The sequence below is a fragment of the Lygodium microphyllum genome, chromosome 2, assembly GCF_053477565.2.
Source record: "Lygodium microphyllum isolate KBCC chromosome 2, Lygodium_microphyllum_v1.1.10, whole genome shotgun sequence".
Classification (NCBI taxonomy): Eukaryota; Viridiplantae; Streptophyta; class Polypodiopsida; order Schizaeales; family Lygodiaceae; genus Lygodium; species Lygodium microphyllum.
In genome coordinates this window covers 106,448,721-106,467,513 of record NC_141136.1, presented here as the reverse complement: position 1 = coordinate 106,467,513, position 18,793 = coordinate 106,448,721, and the positions used below count along the sequence as shown (strand labels likewise).

Sequence of the window (18,793 nt, the reverse complement as noted above, 5' to 3'; positions counted from 1 at the left end):
TGAAATGTTATACAACTAAAACATTTACATTTTGCTCTCTAGCCAAATTCAAGTCGCCCCCACAAATGATCATAATGGCCTTTGCCTTTGGCAGGCCAAAAGAAATTGTCCAAACTTCTTCATATCTTATTGGCCAAAGCAGCATGCTACAAGAATATGTATGCGAGACTCCAAAACTTAAACAAGACTCAAAAACTTAAACCTTAATTAAGATGCATACTGTAACCATGACACTAATCAAAAAGGCCAATGTATTTTTTATTAGATTGAGAAGAGTACATCCCAATACAATATGTAGCTTGCTTTGAATCAAGGTGGACAGTTTGTGTTTATTTGGTTCAAGAACAAACAAGACGCTCTTCTTTGAAGTGAAAGACTGATGCTAGTAAATGTATTTGATTGCTCAAATCTGACTGATAATGAGTCCCAATTTAAAACCATGATCAGTAAAATAAGAAGAAATCTCATGTTTCTTATGAAAGTACAAAACACCTGAGTCCCTCAAAAATGCGATTTGGCTTGCAAGCTATTGTCAACTTCACTTGGAGGGGAGGCACACACACAAATGGCCCCCTCCCCCAGCCCAAAAGGGGGGAAAAAAGGGCATTCATGTGTGCCTGTGTCTTATTTCAGGGGAAAAGAATGTGATGTGTACTTTTTGTCCTATACTTAGAGAGTCTCTCAGGAAATTCTTTCTGAAGAGGATTGGATTACTTTAGCAGGGCAGGTGTACCAATGTGGTAAAAGAAGAAATCAACTATCGTGCAAGTTAAGTGTCATTATGTGCCAATTCTACAGATGGATGGATGTAGTCAAAAACAGAAGGCTCAGTAAAATCGTCTGGCATTGATTCCCAATGCAAGCTTGGCGACCAGTCGGCTGCCTGTAGAACCTTCAGTAGCTCCTCCAGTAATACCTGATTTCCTTCACTTGTCAAGTGCATCCCATCACTGTAAAATGAAGGACCTTGTTAAGAGAAACATTTATCCTGCTTTGCTTACAGAGCATGTTTTTCCTTTGTGGTAATGTTTGAGTGATTTCTTTAGTATATTCATAGCAATCCCAAGGTGAGACAGCTGCTGTTCTGAAATCAAAAGAAATATAAACAACTGCAATGTCTCTAACAGAAACTGCTAAAGAGACTTGCTGGAGAAAGTCAAGGACAATCTCTTGCAGACAGCACAGATAGTCCGTCCTTATTTTCAAAGATCTCTCCGAGATATGAAAGAGCAAAATCAGCCAATCATATCCTAGACATCTAATATAGAGTGAAAGGCAAGGAATCCTATTTGATCAATGATGTCACAGAAAGAGGTTAGGATGATGATGATCCAGTTCTGCAACTTGGACGCTTTAACTGGAGATTGCCAAAACGCTTTTTTGCCTACTTAAGGGTAACTCTGCATTGACATTAGGTGTCAAGAAATCCAAGCATTGTAACACTCAAAGAACTTCTGTCGCACATTAATAAGTTTTTGATCATTCCTCTTGATTATTTTGTACATTTTTGGTACTGGAGGAAGGTTCCCACATGGGGTGGCCTCCTCCCCACCTCATGGATGATCTTCCCCTGGGTTGCGGCATGCACATGCATACCATGAATCTAATTTGATAAGTATTGTTACACACACATGCACATACAAACACGAAACTATTTTGACTTATCATTTGTAATACATACTTGCATTGTTCTCTAATCGAATGCTGTCTATAATTATCCTGATCTTTGGTACTAGTCTTGACCATGCTGTCTAAAATCATCGTGATCTTTGGTGCTAGTCTTTGCCATGCTGAGTCTGCCACTCAGGAAGTGATAGAAACTTAGCATATGTGCCTTACGCAGATTTGTCTACTTCAATGTCCTTTTTCATGCTCGTTTCATGCCATAGTTGATTCATTTAAACGTCACATCGACTAGAGACAGTCATGAATGACAGGACGTGTTTATATGTCAAAAAGTAAGGGCAGAAAGGATTTATTGGAAGGGTTTAATGTTTACCTAAGATACATCGTTTGCCAATTGTCCTTCTTCTGTAGAGCATTCCAAAGATCAACAACCTCGACCTTTGCCTCTTCTGCAGCTTCAATACATGTCAGAGCATACAGTTTTGCACGCTCATTTGTCCGATCCAAAAACTTTGCAGCAGCATCTCCCCATTTCAACCTACGAGTGAGTGAATCATGAAACATCAAATGGTAGAGCTGGAAGCATGATATCTATCACGAATTGAAAACATGAAAATGAACACAAGTAACCTTGCAAATATAAACAAGCTTGGCCTCCAAATTCATCATTCCAGAGGCAACAAAAAACAAATGTTGCAGCAGATTTCTTAATAGATATGGTAGGTTCTAAACATTAAAATTAGTGGTGGTTAGACTGGTGGCTCCTGTTAATTTAATAAGATATGTGACATGGTTTGTCCAGGTGTGTGAGCTTTATAGAAAGGCTCCTCTTTTGTACAGTAAAGAGTTTATGCTGCCTGCCTTTGAGGACATTTGTGTGATCAAGCCTAAGATGTATTTGCCAGAGTTATGAATTTTTGTGCACCATGGGTGTGAACAGTCAGTAGTTCTATGCAGTAATGCTTGAGTTGTGTATCATCTTAACATGCCTACTTGTGCGTGCAAATTCTGGTTTTTCATAGAGTTGGTCATAAGAAAGAATGATCTGTCTTATCAATGAAGTCTTTCTACACTCAACTGGGGTGTACAGAACATAACAAATGCAATGCTATTCAATATGATTTAACTACAGAAGATAATATAAAACATCTCGGTAGAGCTAGCAGTAATTCTATATTCTTTTGGGTCGTTCCAACATTCACAAGTTCTGAATGACATTCAGGAACTTAGAAAAGGTTTGTAAAAAGGTATGAAACCAGGAAAAGGTTCAAAACAATTATTGCTGATTTCCATTGTACAGAGTTCAAAAATATAACATTAACCCCAGACTGAAGAATGAGTCTAGCCTAGTCCAAAGTCCATGTAAGCCTGAATTAAGGTGTGCATCTAACACCCCCCCTCTCAAGGAATGCGATGTATGTGACATGATATGTTATTAAAAACATTTGGAAACAACATGTGGAACCAGAAAATTGTAAATAATGCATGCAAGCCTAAGCAACGGGTATACCTAACATCTCCTCATAGTAAGCTTTGCAGTTGCTGTTGAATGTAGAATTAATTACCTCTTTCCAAAAAGCCAAACGAAGAGGATTTCTGAGGACACCTTAAATCTCAAGGTCTAAAAGGACTACATGCAGCATCTTTGGTTACCCAATATGAGCCTTGAGACTCTGAAAGTATTACAACAGATTAATGACTCCTTATATAGATGATCAAGCATCCCTATTTCTCAAGTTGTGTACAAAGCCCTAATTCTTCAGTACTACGTATTAGAGTTGGCAAATCTGCTTTGGCCTAGTGTTATTAAATGTCACACTGACATTACGTAGCTGAGACAAGGGTGGCAAGGTCGGTCAACTGTGCCCACGTTAGGTGTGCACTTGATAGTGGATCTTTGTGACACATAACTATGTACAGCTACATGGCTGCTCAGACACACAACTGGGCAGTACAGGCCAAACATAACTAAGGAAAATATGTGTGTGTTGAGAAAAATGAATCAAATACCACAGACTTCTCTAGTAAGACAAATACATCCATTTAGCTTGACATCATCCGTATCCTGAGATGCTATTAAAGAAGCTACAAAGGTAGACTCAAACAGGACAAAGGAGCACCAAGAGGCTTTTCTTTCAGTTTGAGAGCAGGGCATATCCTTCTCTCTCAAGGAATTGAGGTTCACTCACACCACCTATGCCATCTATGTGGACCCTTAGTCCCCCACATATTTATTAACGAGGTACTTACCCATTACTACAGTGAACATAAGAGCACTAGCTTTCCCCCAACTCTTTTGCTTGGTACCCAATGGAAGTTTGTAGCCCTTTAGGCATTGTAGCTGCAAAGAGGGTTTTCTTCCCTGGGAGAAACAAACATAAACCTGTATCTCCATGTGAAATGGCAAGCTATTTCTGATGTAGAACTTCCTCAAAATTTCCTTCAGCTATTGAGATGGTAGAAGAATATTGGCTACATAAAGGCTTCTTCTTTCTTTGTTCTTATGGTTCCATGCCTGCAAACTGATTTGGGAGGTCAACCTTGATGCTCAGAAAGTTCAATTCAAATATACGGCCTTAATTGCAACAGAGGTAGAGGATTAAACAAGAAGGTATCATGCTAGTTCATGGAACCATATTATTTCACTCATAGCTTTTCAAAAAAATTATTATAGTAGCTAAGAAACGTGTTTCTTTCAGTTTGAAACTTTTGAAAATTTTCTTAAAGCAAGAAACGTTTCTAGGGGGTCCAAAACATGGTTTTTTTGACAAAAACAGCTAGACAATGTTAAATATGATGATGACGATGTGTAATGACTCATGAGGGCTCGAGATTTTGGATGTGAGATTGATTTTTTTGTGATTTTGTTTAGTTACTGGACTTTGCCAATCTAGTATGTATTCTTATCTTGAGAGTTGATTATTATACGAATTTAGTCTCATTTATGAGTCATTTATGATATATTATGATTCATTCTCAATTTTGACATTTGTCAATTTGTTTTGAAATAAGAATCATGATGTTGCAATTTGACTCCAATCCATATTGTAGATAGGCTATTTACATGTTTATTTCAATTTTCTTTGTATGATATATATAAATTATAATGTTTGCGTTCTAAACCATAATATAGCTTGTCCAAACACTAACTGTGACATAAGTGACGAGTCAATAATGGATCATGGATATGTAACCTATCATTCTCAATTGACTCTATTATCACTTGAGCTCAATTGGCCATTCTTTGTTTAAGAGAGAGTTCCATAGAGGTTTAGAACCTCTTTCCCTAGTCAAAACTATTGAAAATCCCTATATAAAAAAACCCATGTTTCTTATTTTAACCCCTCTTGAAAGAAACTTATGAAACACATTTCTAACATTTCATTTCTAAATGTTTCTGACATTTCTAGCTGCTATGAAAATTATAGCTCCACAAACTCACCTACAAGAGCCTTCTAAGAAATAGCAAAACTCAACATTAAAAAAGACCTGAATGTTCATGTCACAAGGACGTGAAAATTTGATGCTTTGCTTATGTTTAATTGACATTTGATTAAAATTAATCAAATGTGCAATTAAAAGATGCACATGTGTTGCACATGTGAGGTGCAAGCTACTTTTTCACAGTCGAAGGCCGAAGGACCCTGTGAAAAAGATGGGTGTCAAAGGCAAAAGTTGTAACAAGTTACACTTGCTAGATTCTAGGTGAATTTTGGTGTCAGTTTGCCCCTAGGACTATTAATTGGCCATCAAGTGTCAGTAGTGACACTAGGGACTAGGCATTAATTAATGGATTAATGCTTGTCCAAGGGTCAATTAATGCATGGGACCACTTTGAGTTGCAAATGGCCTATTAGTTTTCAAAATTAATTAATTCTGAAACTTAATTAAATGGTTGGAAATTGCTGAAGATGGATTAAGAAAGCTGCCACTTGGCAAAACTTTCCCATGCAAGTGGAGGAAAGGCTAAATAGAGCTAAAGGGAGAGGGAAATCTCGTTTTTTCATTTTGGAGCTGTTGGGAAGAGGTATTGGACTGTTGTTGCTAGCTTTTGGGGCCATTTTCCAACCATTGGAGACCATTTTGGTGATGGAGATTGCATATTCTTGACCTTGGGAAGCTAGCAATTGTTGCTGATGCACTTTCTCCTGAAGATCACAGTCTCTGATGTTCCTATTGTGGTTGGTGCATCCGTTTGGGGTTTGTACAGCAGGGCAACAGCTGATTTTGATCAGTTCTTCGAGACAAATCTTAGAATTTTCTCTCTCTACAGCATTCTCTCATCTCCTTCAGCCTATGCTCAGCCATTCTTAGCAATTCTTAGCCATTCGGAAGAGATCTGTCATTTTTGGTGGGCTGATCTGTAATTTATGCAATAAACCCTAATTTACAGCAGAAATTAGGGTTTAGCAACCACCTTGGGATCCGTGTCAAAGATTGAAGGCTCAAGGGACTGAAATCAACAACTGATAATTGAAGATTATCAAGGGATTTTAGGAGCCAACCCATCCTGAATTGATTTGGGGCAACATTTGGCCAACCAAGGGTCAAATTGGAGAAAAAGTCCTAAGTGAATCAAGGGGCAAATGACCCAAAAGGCTTGCTGGTCATTTATGACAGCAAGAGCAATTGGTTAGCAGGAGGAGATTGAAAGATCTCAAGTTGTACTCCTTCCAATTGAATGAAAGCTAAAGAAATACCGCAAGGGGCGCCAGTTTTGGGGCCAATAGGGAGTCTATTGTCCAAGAATGTTATGGTAAAGTGTGTATTTCAGTTTATCTGCATTTATTTATTGCTGTAATTAGCTCTTAAATCAGGTTATCACTACCCATTCCAAGAAGGAAGGCTGGTTTCATGGTTCCATTGCCGGGATACATCAAATCTCTTGATTTGGTGGACCCGAGGCACCTAATTGCAAGCCAAAGCTTTGTGCTAGTGTTGATCTTTGTGCTCAGCTGAGAAAGTACAACAAGATGTCTTCATACAGTGGGATGCAATCAAGCAGTAATGATGCCTCTCATGATGCACATTCACATGGGGAAGAAGGAAATGCAATGCCTCATCTTGGACAAGGCACGAATCATGGACAACATGCTGAAAATGTGGCTGAAGGCCAAGATGTTGGACCCTCAATGCAGAAAGAGAATGATGATCAACAAGGGGAAATGGAATTTGATGATGCATTCAAGAATCGAATGAGGGCAGCAGCCAATATCTTTGCTGAATTGGCAAAAGATCCTCAGTTTACTCGGTTTTTGAACACTCCTACGAAGGAGAACAAGGGCAAGAAGAGAAAATCCTCTTCTAGAACTTCGAGACAGCAAGATGCACCAAAGAACAAGCCAAAGCCTTCTCAAGATTCTCCTAAAGATGCTCATGGTGAAAAGCAGTTGGTGCCAGTTGGGCAAGAAATGCATATGCAAGTTCACGATGTAAATGCTAATCCTATGGTTTTTGGACAGCAAGATTTGCATGAGAATTTGGGACAGCCAGCTTACTTTGGTGGTAGCACAATTTTTCATGCTATGGTGGATGAGCAACCGAATGTGAAAATGTATGGCACACCTCCCCATAACTTTCAGCAACCAATGCATGGCTTGCATAGCCCAATGTACTCGGGTATGGCTCATGGAATGCATAATCCAATGTATGGCGGCATCGGTACGATGCCCGGTGTGCAAAATCACGCATATGGACAAGCATCGGTACCCCGTCATGCTTTTGGGACTCAAGGAATAAGTGTTGATCATGCAAATGCTCCGTTTAATGCTGGCTATCATGGAAATTGCCTCTACACTAGCGGATACACTATGCCTTTCATGTGAGCTTGTTGAGGTCTTTTTATGCTGATGTGCTTAAGGATGTATCTGCTGAAATTCAGTCCAATGTAGAGGAGCTGAATGAGATATTGGAATCTGAGCAGATTTTGACACATAAAGAGAAAAGGTCAAAGGTAAAGCTTCCATAAGCTATTGGGTGAAGTTTCACAACTGTTCACCAATGGATGCTAAATAGATGGAAGAGGATGACTTGGCAGACCATCCTCAGTTGTTGCAACTTTACCTTGATGCCTTTCAGTTAGAGCCGACTTTGGATCGAGCTCTTTCAAGTTCAGCAGGGCAAGTGTCCAAAGTACCACCTGATACTCAAGGGGGAGGTGCACTTCCACTTCTCCAGGAATGGACTGCTCTTGTGTATAGTGGATCTTGGATGTATTCAGCATGCATCCAAGGTATTGTGCTGACAGGTATATCTGCCATGAGGTCACTATTCAGTGTACTAGTCACTAAATGGGTATGGTTTTCATTGCAGCTCTGAAACTGTACATTGCATCAGGTTATGATCATGAGAGATTGATTACCGAGTGCTGGTTTTCAGTATATGATCATTAGTTTCAGTGGTATTCAACTAGTTCTATGGACAGCAGCATGTGTATTGAATGCCATTGACAATTCAGCCATGGTTTCGGCTCGGCTTATGCTTTACTATGGTTGCGTAGTCAGCTCTGTTGAGAAACAAGAGTTTGGGATGCATCAGATGAGTTTCTGGCAACAGTTCTGGACTATTGTTGAGCTTTATACTATGTTTATGCTGGCTGGAAATTTTGAGCAAATGGTGGGCATATGAGATAGTTAGCCAGCAATGGCCAATGTTGTGTTGACTATGCAAGGAGGTGGTCTATCACAAGAACATGAAAATTTGATGCTTTGCTTATGTTTAATTGACATTTGATTAAAGGATTAATCAAATGTGCATATGAGGTGCAAGCTACTTTTTCACACTTGAAGGCCAAAGGACCCTGTGAAAAAGATGGGTGTCAAAGGCAAAAGTTGTAACAAGTTACACTTGTTAGATTCTAGGTGAATTTTGGCGTCAATTTGCCCCTAGGACCATTAATTGGCCATTAAGTGTCAGTAGTGACACTAGGGACTAGGCATTAATTAATGGATTAATGCTTGTTCAAGGGTCAATTAATGCATGGGACCACTTTGGGTTGCAAATGGGCTAGCCAATTAATTTTTGGATGGGCAAGGTCAATTTTGTGGGCATAGATTAAGGGCTGAATTAATTTTCAAAATTAATTAATTCTAAAACTTAATTAAATGGCTGAAAATTGCTGAAAATGGATTAAGAAAGCTGCCACTTGGCAAAACTTTCCCATGCAAGTGGGGGGAAAGGCTAAATAGGGCTGAAGGGAGAGCGAAATCTCGTTTTTTCATTTTGGAGCTATTGGAAAGCGGTGTTGGACTGTTGCTGCTAGCTTTTGGGGCCATTTCCTAACCATTGGAGACCATTTTAGTGATGGAGATTGCATATTCTTGACCTTGGGAAGCTGGCAATTGCTGTTGATGCACTTTCTCCTGAAGATCATAGTCTCTGATGTTCCTATTGTCGTTGTTGCATCCGTTTGGGGTTTGTACAGCAGGGCAACAGCTGATTTTGATCAGTTCTTCGAGACAAATCTCAGAATTTTCTCTCTCTACAGCATTCTCTCATCTCCTTCAGCCTATGCTCAGCCATTCTCAGCAATTCTTAGCCATTCGGAGGAGACCTCAGCCATTTTTTGGTGGGCTGATCTGTAATTTCTGCAGTAAACCCTAATTTACAACCGAAATTAGAGTTTAGCAACCACCTTGGGTTCCGTGCCAGAGATTGAAGGCTCAAGAGACTGAAATCAGCAGCTGATAATTGAAGATTATCAAGAGATTTCAAGAGCCAGCCCATCCTGAATTGATTTGGGGTAGCATTTGGCCAGTCAAGGGTCAAATTGGAGAAGAAGTCCTGGGTGAATCAAGGGGCAAATGACCCAAAAGACTTGCTGGTCATTTATGACAGCAAGAGCAATTGGTTAGCAGGAGGAGATTGAAGAATCTCAAGTTGTACTCCTTCCAATTGAATGAAAGCTGAAGAAATACCACAAGGGGTGCTAGTTTTGGGGCCAACAGGGAGTCTACTGTCCAAGAATGTTATGGTAAAGTGTGTATTTCAGTCTATATGCATTTATTTATTATTGTAATTAGCTCTTAAATCAGGTTATCACCACCCATTTCAAGAAGGAAGGCTGGTTTCATTTCAATTCATCTAAATCCTCTATCACTACAATGCCTATAGGATTGGCTACTGCTACTTCAAATGTAACTCTATCATTAGTATAGAAAGCTGTGAAATATAGTGTGTCCAATTTTTGTGCTTCATCTTACCCTTTGATAGCAGTAAACCTAGTTTAAGTACGCACATCATCACCAGTGACACAAAGTATGCAAGGGTACAAGCACATAAAGTCTCACAAGGTAAAGAGATGTGAAGAGGGAAGCACACCTTGCATACTCCCTCCGCCCATCTTCATGTATGGGTGGTGCGGTTATTAAGACCACACGTGTTGAACTTGAAAGTCCCTGCAAAAGCCAAGGCATGTAATGATGTGATCTAGGCATTTCAAATCAATCACACCTAAAAATAGCGATGCATGCTCTCTAACAAGTCTAAAAGGAAAATCAAATGCTCATGGCTACATATTTTTTGAGAAATTTCACATCATTGTTTGCCAATATTTGTAGATTTTGAATAAGATTCAGCGAACATTAACCGAAACATCAACAAAGCTACTATAGGATTGGAAAGGCTTGGAGCTAGGGAAGGTGATTGACGAGTGGAGCTGGGTCACACTAATGGGCAGGCAACCACTAGGGCACCATTGCCTAGTTATCCTTATTATATGAAGGTGATAGAGAAAAGGGCAAGGGGGACTTATCATCTTCTAGTCAATCAAAAGAATATGAAAACCGGAAAGAAAAGATACAAATGTTGTTGGAGCAATGAGCATGAATTTTCAAGAGTGTCAAAGTGTGAGAATTCTAAGGACAAAAAGGAGTGGACTGGTTTGGTGACAGGTGAGCCGGTAGCACAAATGATGTCATGCTTTTATGATCATTTACATCTATGATGTAGGCCACTCAGTTAAGGAAAGACAATAAAGTTGCCTCTTTGACAATGGTGCCTTCAGCAAATCACCTCATACAGGCATCTATTTGTATCATGGGCTGATATGCAAGGATGACATTGTTGTGCAGACCAACAATGCCTCATATGCAGTAAAAGGCAATGGGAGAGTCCACAGTACAACAATGAACGGGAATCTTGTTACTTTAAAATACGTATTTCTTGTTTCTAGCATTGAAAAGAACTTGCTTTTACTTTCTGTCATTGCCAGGAGTGGCTTTGATGTTCAACTTATTAGGCTGTGATATGCGCTGCAACCTATAGGATTCTTATGATACCAATGTCACTGTTACCCCGGTACTTTGTCACAACACAATAAAAATGAGCTTTTATACTTTTTATTAAATATAAAAATTTAATTAGTTAATGAGTTTGTGTCCATCTTTAATTAACAGATACATAGAATAGTGCAATAGAGTAGGCCATTGATAGGTGGTCATAGGTTATGGTGGACTCACACAATGGGTTAGAACAAAGATAGTCCACACTTCCATGTATACAATCCAATTGATAGGTGGTCATAGGTTATGGTGGGCAGAGCAATGTTGGAGTGTGACATCCACCGAAGACGGATCCCAAGTCTGTGGCCACCAATCAAAGTGTAGGAGTGCTGAATAGTGAATGGCAGCAGGCTGGTCACCAAAACGTAGCAATCTGGAGGCTAGAAACTTGTAAATGCAGCAATGTACCACCGATCGGAGGCTAGAAACTGTGCACAGTCTGCTGTAAACAGCAAGCTGAAACAGTGTCCGAGAGTGTCAGGGCCTGCAATGCTGAAAACGCAGACTAGCTGACCCTGGAGATGATGGACAGCAAGCTGAACAGCAGTCTGGGACAATCTGGAGCAGTCGCCAACAACTGAGAGCTATCACCTACAGCAATGGACAGGCTGCAGATGGAGGCAAGCTATAGGCTGGAAACTAGGCGCCAATAGCAGTAGAGGGTATGTGGGCTGGTGTAACCTGCAAACAAGGATTATGGCTAAATGGGGGCAGCCTGTCTATTTATAGATGTGGAAGGGCTCCCCAAAAATTAGGTTTTCCATTGAACTTTCTTAAACCACTCTCCGTTTTAGGGTTTTACTCTAAAATAGCATTTTTAGTGTGTTTTGGGGCTGTTTAAGAGGCTAATCAGCAAGTAATGCATATTTTAGCTCAATACCCCCTCTCAGACCCAAAACTAAGCTAAAAGGTTAGGCCAGCCATTGTGATATTTATGTACCCCAAGGCGTCCCACCCCAAAGTAGCCAAGGCAATGGACAAAGGGTGCACATCGGCTACCCAGTGGCCTACCAAGACTACAAAGGCGATGGTTATCTTACCAAGGGAATCCAAGTAGTCACCCTAGAGAGGACAGGGCATCGGACAAAGGGTGCACGTCGATTGCCCAATGGCCTACCAAGCCCTACAAAGGCGGATGGAACTACATGGATTTTTTTTTTTTTGAATAAGTGAAATAAATTTGATGGGATGCGATTGATTGAGTAAAAGTGACCCAGAAGACGAGAGTAGGGAGGGTACACCCAACACATCACAAAACAGTACAAGTTAATCCATCCACTCAGGGTGTCGATGACGAGGAAAAACAGATGATGAGATATCCATGTGATGAAGAAGGATGGTGGTGTGGTAACAACAGCCGCCAGTGGAAACAGCTTAGGATCCACGCAAGTGGTGCTCTGCATAATGAGATGCAAAGTATGCTATATGTTGAAGAATGCTCATGTAGCAGAGATGCCACTTGGACAGTGTCCCTCGTGGAAAAATTGTTCACTTGCCCAAGCGCCCTAGTACAAGGATGATGTAATCGTGCAATGCAAAGGGTAAGGTACAACAGGGAGAAAAAGCCGATGTCAAAGACAAAGTGCTGAAGTCTGTAGAATACCAAGAAGGGTAGAAACCCCCTCTCAACCTGGATGGAGATGCCGAAGAAGAAAGAGGAGCCTGATGTCAGTCTTCATATGGTGCCAAGAACCATAAGGAATAAAAGAAGATGAAGTGGATGAAGCACCCCGCTAGAATAGCAAGGTAGAAGTCACCGCCACGATAGCATCGAGAAAGATACTGCACAATCCGCCTCGAGAGGGAAAACCGCCATGCTGGAAGAAAAGCAAGCATTCCTAGGATGATGAAACCATGAAAGGAACGGTGCGCATCCCCACGTCTCTAGCCTAGGGAGAACCAAAGCAATCTGCAAGTTAGCCCTGCACTGAAAGACAAAACCCTGCAAAAGATATGAGAATCTACAAACACAGAGGTTAGTGGTGAGATGCTCTAAAGCAAAACAGAACAGAAAGAAAATCTAACTTACAATAAATGCAATGAATGTGTATGTATGTGAGTAAATGCAACGGAAGACAAAAAAAAGAAAAAACTAAGGATAGTGAATCCTATGGGCCCAACTCTAAGAGTGCGAAAAATGAATGCTAGGCTGACCTAGGGTATCCGAAAGGACCTAGAAACATGCTAGTCGAAGAAGGTGGCCACCATCGCGTACGTCCAATAGCAAGGCTCTGCCAAGGGAACGCCTGACGAGGTGGGAAGGAATGTGAGATAGATGCATGAAGTACAACGGGATCGGAACCTACAGACCAATCAGCCAATCCCTCAGGGCTAGTGAAAGAGATGGGCCGTTGAGGCTATACTCAAGCCACATGTCCAACAGCGACAACAATGGATACCGAAGGAGCAGATGAAGCAAGAGCGGAGGGCGTAGCCCCACTGGACTGGGCAGTCACAGCGGTCTGATGAGGCTTTTTAGGTGGAAGACCTTGGGCCTTGGAGCGACACTTCTCTCTGGCAATGTGTACAAAACCGGTTTTTCTTGGGGAGTTGATGCCAGATAGGTCTAGATTCTTTGGTTCCATCTGAGGAAGAGGAGTCACCCTCTGATTGGCTTGCCTTCACATCTAGCGAGTTCTTGCCACTAGTGGTTGTCCCTCCCGAAGAAGAGGCAACCAACCCCCTCTATTCTGAATAAGGCTGTGATGAGGATTTTTTGTAGCCTTGATCATACAGCCTCGCATAACGCAAGAACTGGCACTCATACTCGTAGAAGGTTGGCAATCTAGGTTGGGAGATAATGTGTTGAATGAAATTGAAGTACTTGTCGAGCAACTTATTCAAGAAGAATGTAACCTGATCGTCATCTGACCTTGAAGAGTCAATAGTGGCGAACTCTGCAAGTAACCGCCTATGGTCAGCCAACTTGACTTTCAGATAATCCCCTTCCTTAATAGAGAACTCTTGAAGCTTTAAGTCGAGATTGATGCGCCGAGTACGATCACGAGTCACATAGCCGTCGAGAAGGTGACTCCAATGCTCTGATGCGAGCGGGAAGTACTGCAACTCAAAGTGAAACTCAGGAAGCAATCCCTGCATCAGCTCAACATTAGCTGTGGCATTGCGGGCTCTCCTTGACGGATGTAATCAAGGTGAGCTAGTCGAGGGTCCAACATAGGCTCTAGACCAATAACGAGGTCCTAAAGACCCTGAGACTCAAGCACTTGTTGCATGAAATTAGACCAAGTGGTGAAATTTAACCCCTTAAAACGTGTCTTATCCATAAAGGCATTCTTGGCCGTTGCAACAGGAGTGGTAGTGCTCGAAGATGGATAGTGTGAAAAAGTGTAATGTGGGTAGGATGGGCGAGTGGAGTACACTTGGGAATGAGCCCCATAGTGCCCACTAAGCATGCGTGTAGTGTGCAAGGTGGATCCATAGGTAGGAATAGGTTGACTAGGCATAAGCATGGTAGCCACATGAGAAACCCAAAGAGGTGGGACAGGAATATGGTGAGCAGAAGATGGGAATCCCTGCGTAGGTGTAACCCAAGGAGTATGAAGATGCACCATAAGCTAAGGATGGAAACCCCTGTGTATGAGTGGTCATGGAAGATGTGAAGCTAGGAATAGTAAGGGGGATGCCCATCACACTCGTCTCAGGAGTTATGGGTGTGCTCATGTACTGAAAGATGAAAGCCATTGTGTAAAGGGTGGCATTCCCCCTAATGAAATACCATGGTGCAAAGAGATAGAGAATGGGGTGGAGAAGGAAAAGGTACTAGAAGCGGAGATGGAAGATCCAACCCCTAGGGTGTGTGATGCAGATGTGGAGTGTAATCCAAGGTTTTGGAAAGATAATGAGAGGTGTGATATAGAAGAGGGTGGGATGGAAAGGAAGTGAGAAGTGTGTGTGATATGCTCAAATGAAACAAAAGTTGTAGATATACCTGAATTTCGTCTGCTTCGTGAGTTCCCTCTATTGAAGTTCACATACGCAAAGCCATCCGGATCCTGTACATCAAAAGAAGAAATAGGCGAGCATTTTGATTCATGCAACACAAAAGAATTGTACAAACCTGACATTGGACCTGGCTGAGATGATGAAGATGGATCACCAGATGTTCTGAATGCCGTATGTCCTCCATGATTTGAGAGTTGACCAGCCTCACCAACCGGTCCAGATATGGTAGCAAAACTAGTGGAAGAGGTGTAAACATCACCATACTTATTGCGATAGTACTCCTCAAAGTCCTCCTCTATCATGTTAGTGAAATCTGGTGAAGGTGGAGTGTCGTCCTCCTCACCGAGTCCATAATGCCATCTCCGGGCCTCCAATGATGACCTGGATGGAGCAAGAAAGCAAGAGAGAGAGACACCATATGTAAAAACTCCAACAGTCACAATGTGTGACTAGCCTTCCCTTACTCAAGGTCACTGAAAGAATAAAGAATAGAGTGAAAGTGATGGATGCATGCTACCTACAGTGTACAAGTACGCGGTCACTTTGTATGAGGTAAATACAAGGTGGCATAGGCACACACACCTTTATCCCCAACACTGTGATGGCCATCCACAACTATTGCCCATTAGACGTGTCTTATTCAAGTTGTGTTTTACCCCAATTGCTATCATCATCATTCATCCTACTACCATGGTCATCTCCAATTGCCACCCTTCAATAAATCATCAATTTCGGCAACATCACGACCAGCTTGCCTCTAGATTTTACTAATTTACAGCAAGTGCTTGGCTCCTGGTTACACTTTGCATCTTCTAGACAATCTCCTCGCGCCTCTATAGCCCCTGTTCTGCCCTTCTCAAGCCGCCACCTTGTTCAAAGTCACTATTGAGCAGCCGCATTTTTGTTTCAACTCAAGTCTAAGTTCTAAGGTAACCACGAAATATTTCACCCTCCAAACATTTCACCCCTAAAACATTACATTTCACCCAGAAGCATTTCATCTTTGGGCAAGTCTCAAGTGAAATGCCAAGTAAAACACTTATATAATATATATGAGATAGTTTTCTGTATAAACAATGAGTTGCAACTTAAATATTTATACCATGCAAATCCTTTCATGTCAACAAATGATGTCTATCCTATATAAAAAGTGTGTAAAATCTCTCAAAAGAGTAAGAAAATATACTTTTTTTCCATTTTAAAATGTTATTTCATTTAGCTATTTTACTTACGGTGTTTTGCGTTCCATTGAAACATTTCAACCGTTTCAAGCATTTCATGTTTCACTACTAGCGAAATGCATTTCACAATATGGGTCTAACTGCCGTTTTGCTCCTCCTTAACATTACCTACTACTCTAAAACTCTCCCACATGCTATGTTTTGCTACCTGGCCACTTCTGCATTAGATTTTAGTTCCGATTCATGGTCATGGTACTTAGGATCCGTTCTACTAGATACCACACTCCAACTCCTCCCTTGGCCTACTTCCACGAGAGCCACCGGCTATTGATAATTGGACAGCTCTACCATTGGGCATTCTATCCACTTTCCATGGAATTAGAGTCAATGAGTCAATGCTCTTCTAAAGAATTACCTAAGGCTATCATGGCGTGCTTGATTTGTTCTTGACTATACTATACATCATGTGTTGACTCATGATGGCTCAAACCACTCCATCTTGCCATCCTATGATGCTTTCTCAAGCTACTCCTGCAAGGGAGGCCCTCTTGAGGCATTATGGTCTTGATTTGGAGGACAATGCTCAACCATCTTCATTTATTAACCTTTCTTCCAGGGATCATTCATCAAAGCCCAACTCTTCTTCATCTTGTATTCTATCACAAGGTGCATCTCAATTGGGGCACTCCACTGACAAGATTGATCACCTCTCGGTTAAAGAATGACTAATCCACTCGAGATATAACCGAAAGTGCAAGTTCTTCGCAGTCAAGCCTAGTGGCAGGTTCATGCAATCGATTTTGTGTGATCGTAATTATGTCTATATAGCTCATTTAGATATGCAAGGACCAACTAGAAGTCACCATGGAGACCAAATTGATACTAGTATGGATTAGAAGAACACTCTATGATCAAACTTGTTCCACAAGGTAATCCTTTATCTTCTATTTCATTTGGGTATAGGTAATCCTTTATCTTCTATTTCATTTGGGTATAAGTTTGGTGTAGGGACCGATTAGACACGGAGATCAAGACAGAATGTCGTTGTGCGCACTGAGAGATAGAGAGAGTGAGAGAGAGCAAAGTAGAGAGAGCACGTTTTCAAGTACAATGACGAGTGTGTACCTTTAGGTTTTTAGATAGATATATATGTGTAAGTACAAGTGCTAAGGGTGTGTTCACACACGAGCACATTTAAAAGGCACGAGGCCTTTATTCCCAACAACCTCCCACCTAAAGGCAATGTGCCTTAAGAGAAGAAAAGAATCAGCTAAGTCTAGGTTTATACAAAGCTGAAATACATATATCTATCCAACTCCCATCATCTGTCAGCAATGAGAAAACTGCTCTGCTGGAAGACCCTTCGTGAGAAGGTCTGCAGGGTTATCATCTATATACACTTTGACAAGCTCAATGCTTTTGCTATCAAGTACATCTCTAATGAAGTGGTACTTCACCTGTATGTGCTTTGTCTTTGCATGAAAGACAGGATTCCGTGCTAGCATGATAGCACTCTGACTATCATAATGGAGAACAGGTAACTTTGTGATGCCAAGCTCTCCCACCAAACATGAAAGCCATAAAGCCTCCTTGCATGCCTCAGTGGTGGCAGCCACATACTCTGCCTCTGTAGTAGACAATGCAACACACTTTTGTAGCTTGGAGATCCAAGAGATTGCTTCTCTTGTGAAAGTAAACACATACCCAGAAGTGGACTTCCTGCAGTCCGCATGACCAGCATAGTCTGCATCCGTAAAGCCAACAACAGATGCCTTTTGCTTTCCAAAGTAGAAGCACAACTCCTTTGTGCCTTTGAGGTATCTCATAATACATTGCACTGCATCCCAATGCTTCTTGCCAGGGGTTTCCATGTATCTGCTAACCACTCCCACTACAAAGGCAATGATAGAACGTGTAGCAACCATGGCATACATCAAACTGCCAACAGCTGAAGCATATGGTATCTTGGCCATTTCAGTCTTCTCATCATCAGATATAGAGCTGTCCTCTGCACTAAGTTTCACATATAGAGGCAATGAAACCCCAATTGTTTTTCCCCCCTCCATATTGAAACATTGCAAAACTTTGGAGACATACTCCTGCTGAGATAGATAGAGTAAGCCTTTCGATCTATCTCTGAGTATTCGCATGCCAAGAATATGATTTGCATCACTAAGATCCTTCATGTCAAAGCTGCCATGAAGACTTTGCTTCAATGAATCCAAGGCATGAATATCCCTGCCAGCAATCAACATGTCATCAACATACAAAACCAAGATAATTAGGCTGCCATATGCTGCCTTCTTGGTGTACAAGCAGTGATTCCCTTGACTTCTATGAAAGCTTGGGACTGCATGAATGTATCAAACTTATAATACCATTCTCTTGGTGCTTATTTCAGCCCATACAAACTCCTTTTTAGTTTACATACCATTTTTTCTTTCCCTTGTTCAACAAGCCCTTCAAGTTGCTCCATATATATGTCTTCATGCAGATCACCATGTAAAAACGCAGTCTTTACATCCATCTGTATGAGCTCCATATCCTCAACTGCAACCAAGCCCAAAATGGTTCTCAATGTAGTCATCTTGACTTCAAGAGAGAAAATCTCATCAAAGTCAATTCCATGCTCCTGCTTATATCCCTTTGCAGCCAATCTTGCTTTATACTTCAGTGAGGAACCAGAAGTGACCTTCATCTTATAAACCCATTTGCATGGAAGAGTTTTTTGCCCTTTAGGCA

The 18,793-nt window shown here is 41.2% G+C and overlaps 2 protein-coding genes across 4 annotated transcripts in view; both read right to left on the bottom strand.

Moving 5' to 3' along the window:
• Positions 1-450: 450 nt before the first annotated feature.
• LOC148040150 (GDSL esterase/lipase WDL1-like) overlaps positions 451-18,793 on the bottom strand; it is a 31,051-nt gene continuing 12,708 nt past the window's right edge. For both annotated transcript variants that reach the window (XM_087697080.1, XM_087697089.1), the window contains exons 5-7: positions 9,946-10,022; positions 2,000-2,164; positions 451-950 (exon numbers count right to left, since the gene is read on the bottom strand). In XM_087697080.1, coding sequence (XP_087553206.1) covers positions 770-950; positions 2,000-2,164; positions 9,946-10,022 — 423 coding nt within the window. In that variant the 3' untranslated portion in view covers positions 451-769. The remainder of the gene's footprint in view (positions 951-1,999; positions 2,165-9,945; positions 10,023-18,793) is intronic.
• On the bottom strand, positions 12,106-15,173 carry LOC148040151 (uncharacterized). Of its 2 annotated transcripts, XM_087697105.1 has the most exons (3): positions 15,025-15,173; positions 14,857-14,920; positions 12,106-12,796 (listed from the first exon to the last, which is right to left on the bottom strand). In XM_087697105.1, exons 1-2 carry the CDS (start codon positions 15,170-15,172, stop codon positions 14,886-14,888), a joined length of 183 nt encoding a protein of 60 aa, XP_087553231.1. In that variant the 5' UTR covers position 15,173; the 3' UTR covers positions 12,106-12,796; positions 14,857-14,885. The 2 variants fall into 2 exon arrangements, with proteins under 2 accessions (XP_087553231.1, XP_087553223.1); XM_087697097.1 differs by having other exon boundaries at positions 14,857-15,173.

Bases quoted from the DNA above. Each gene is read 5' to 3' on its own strand.
- LOC148040151 (XM_087697097.1), bottom strand. From the start codon at position 15,172: ATGATAGAGGAGGACTTTGAGGAGTACTATCGCAATAAGTATGGTGAT.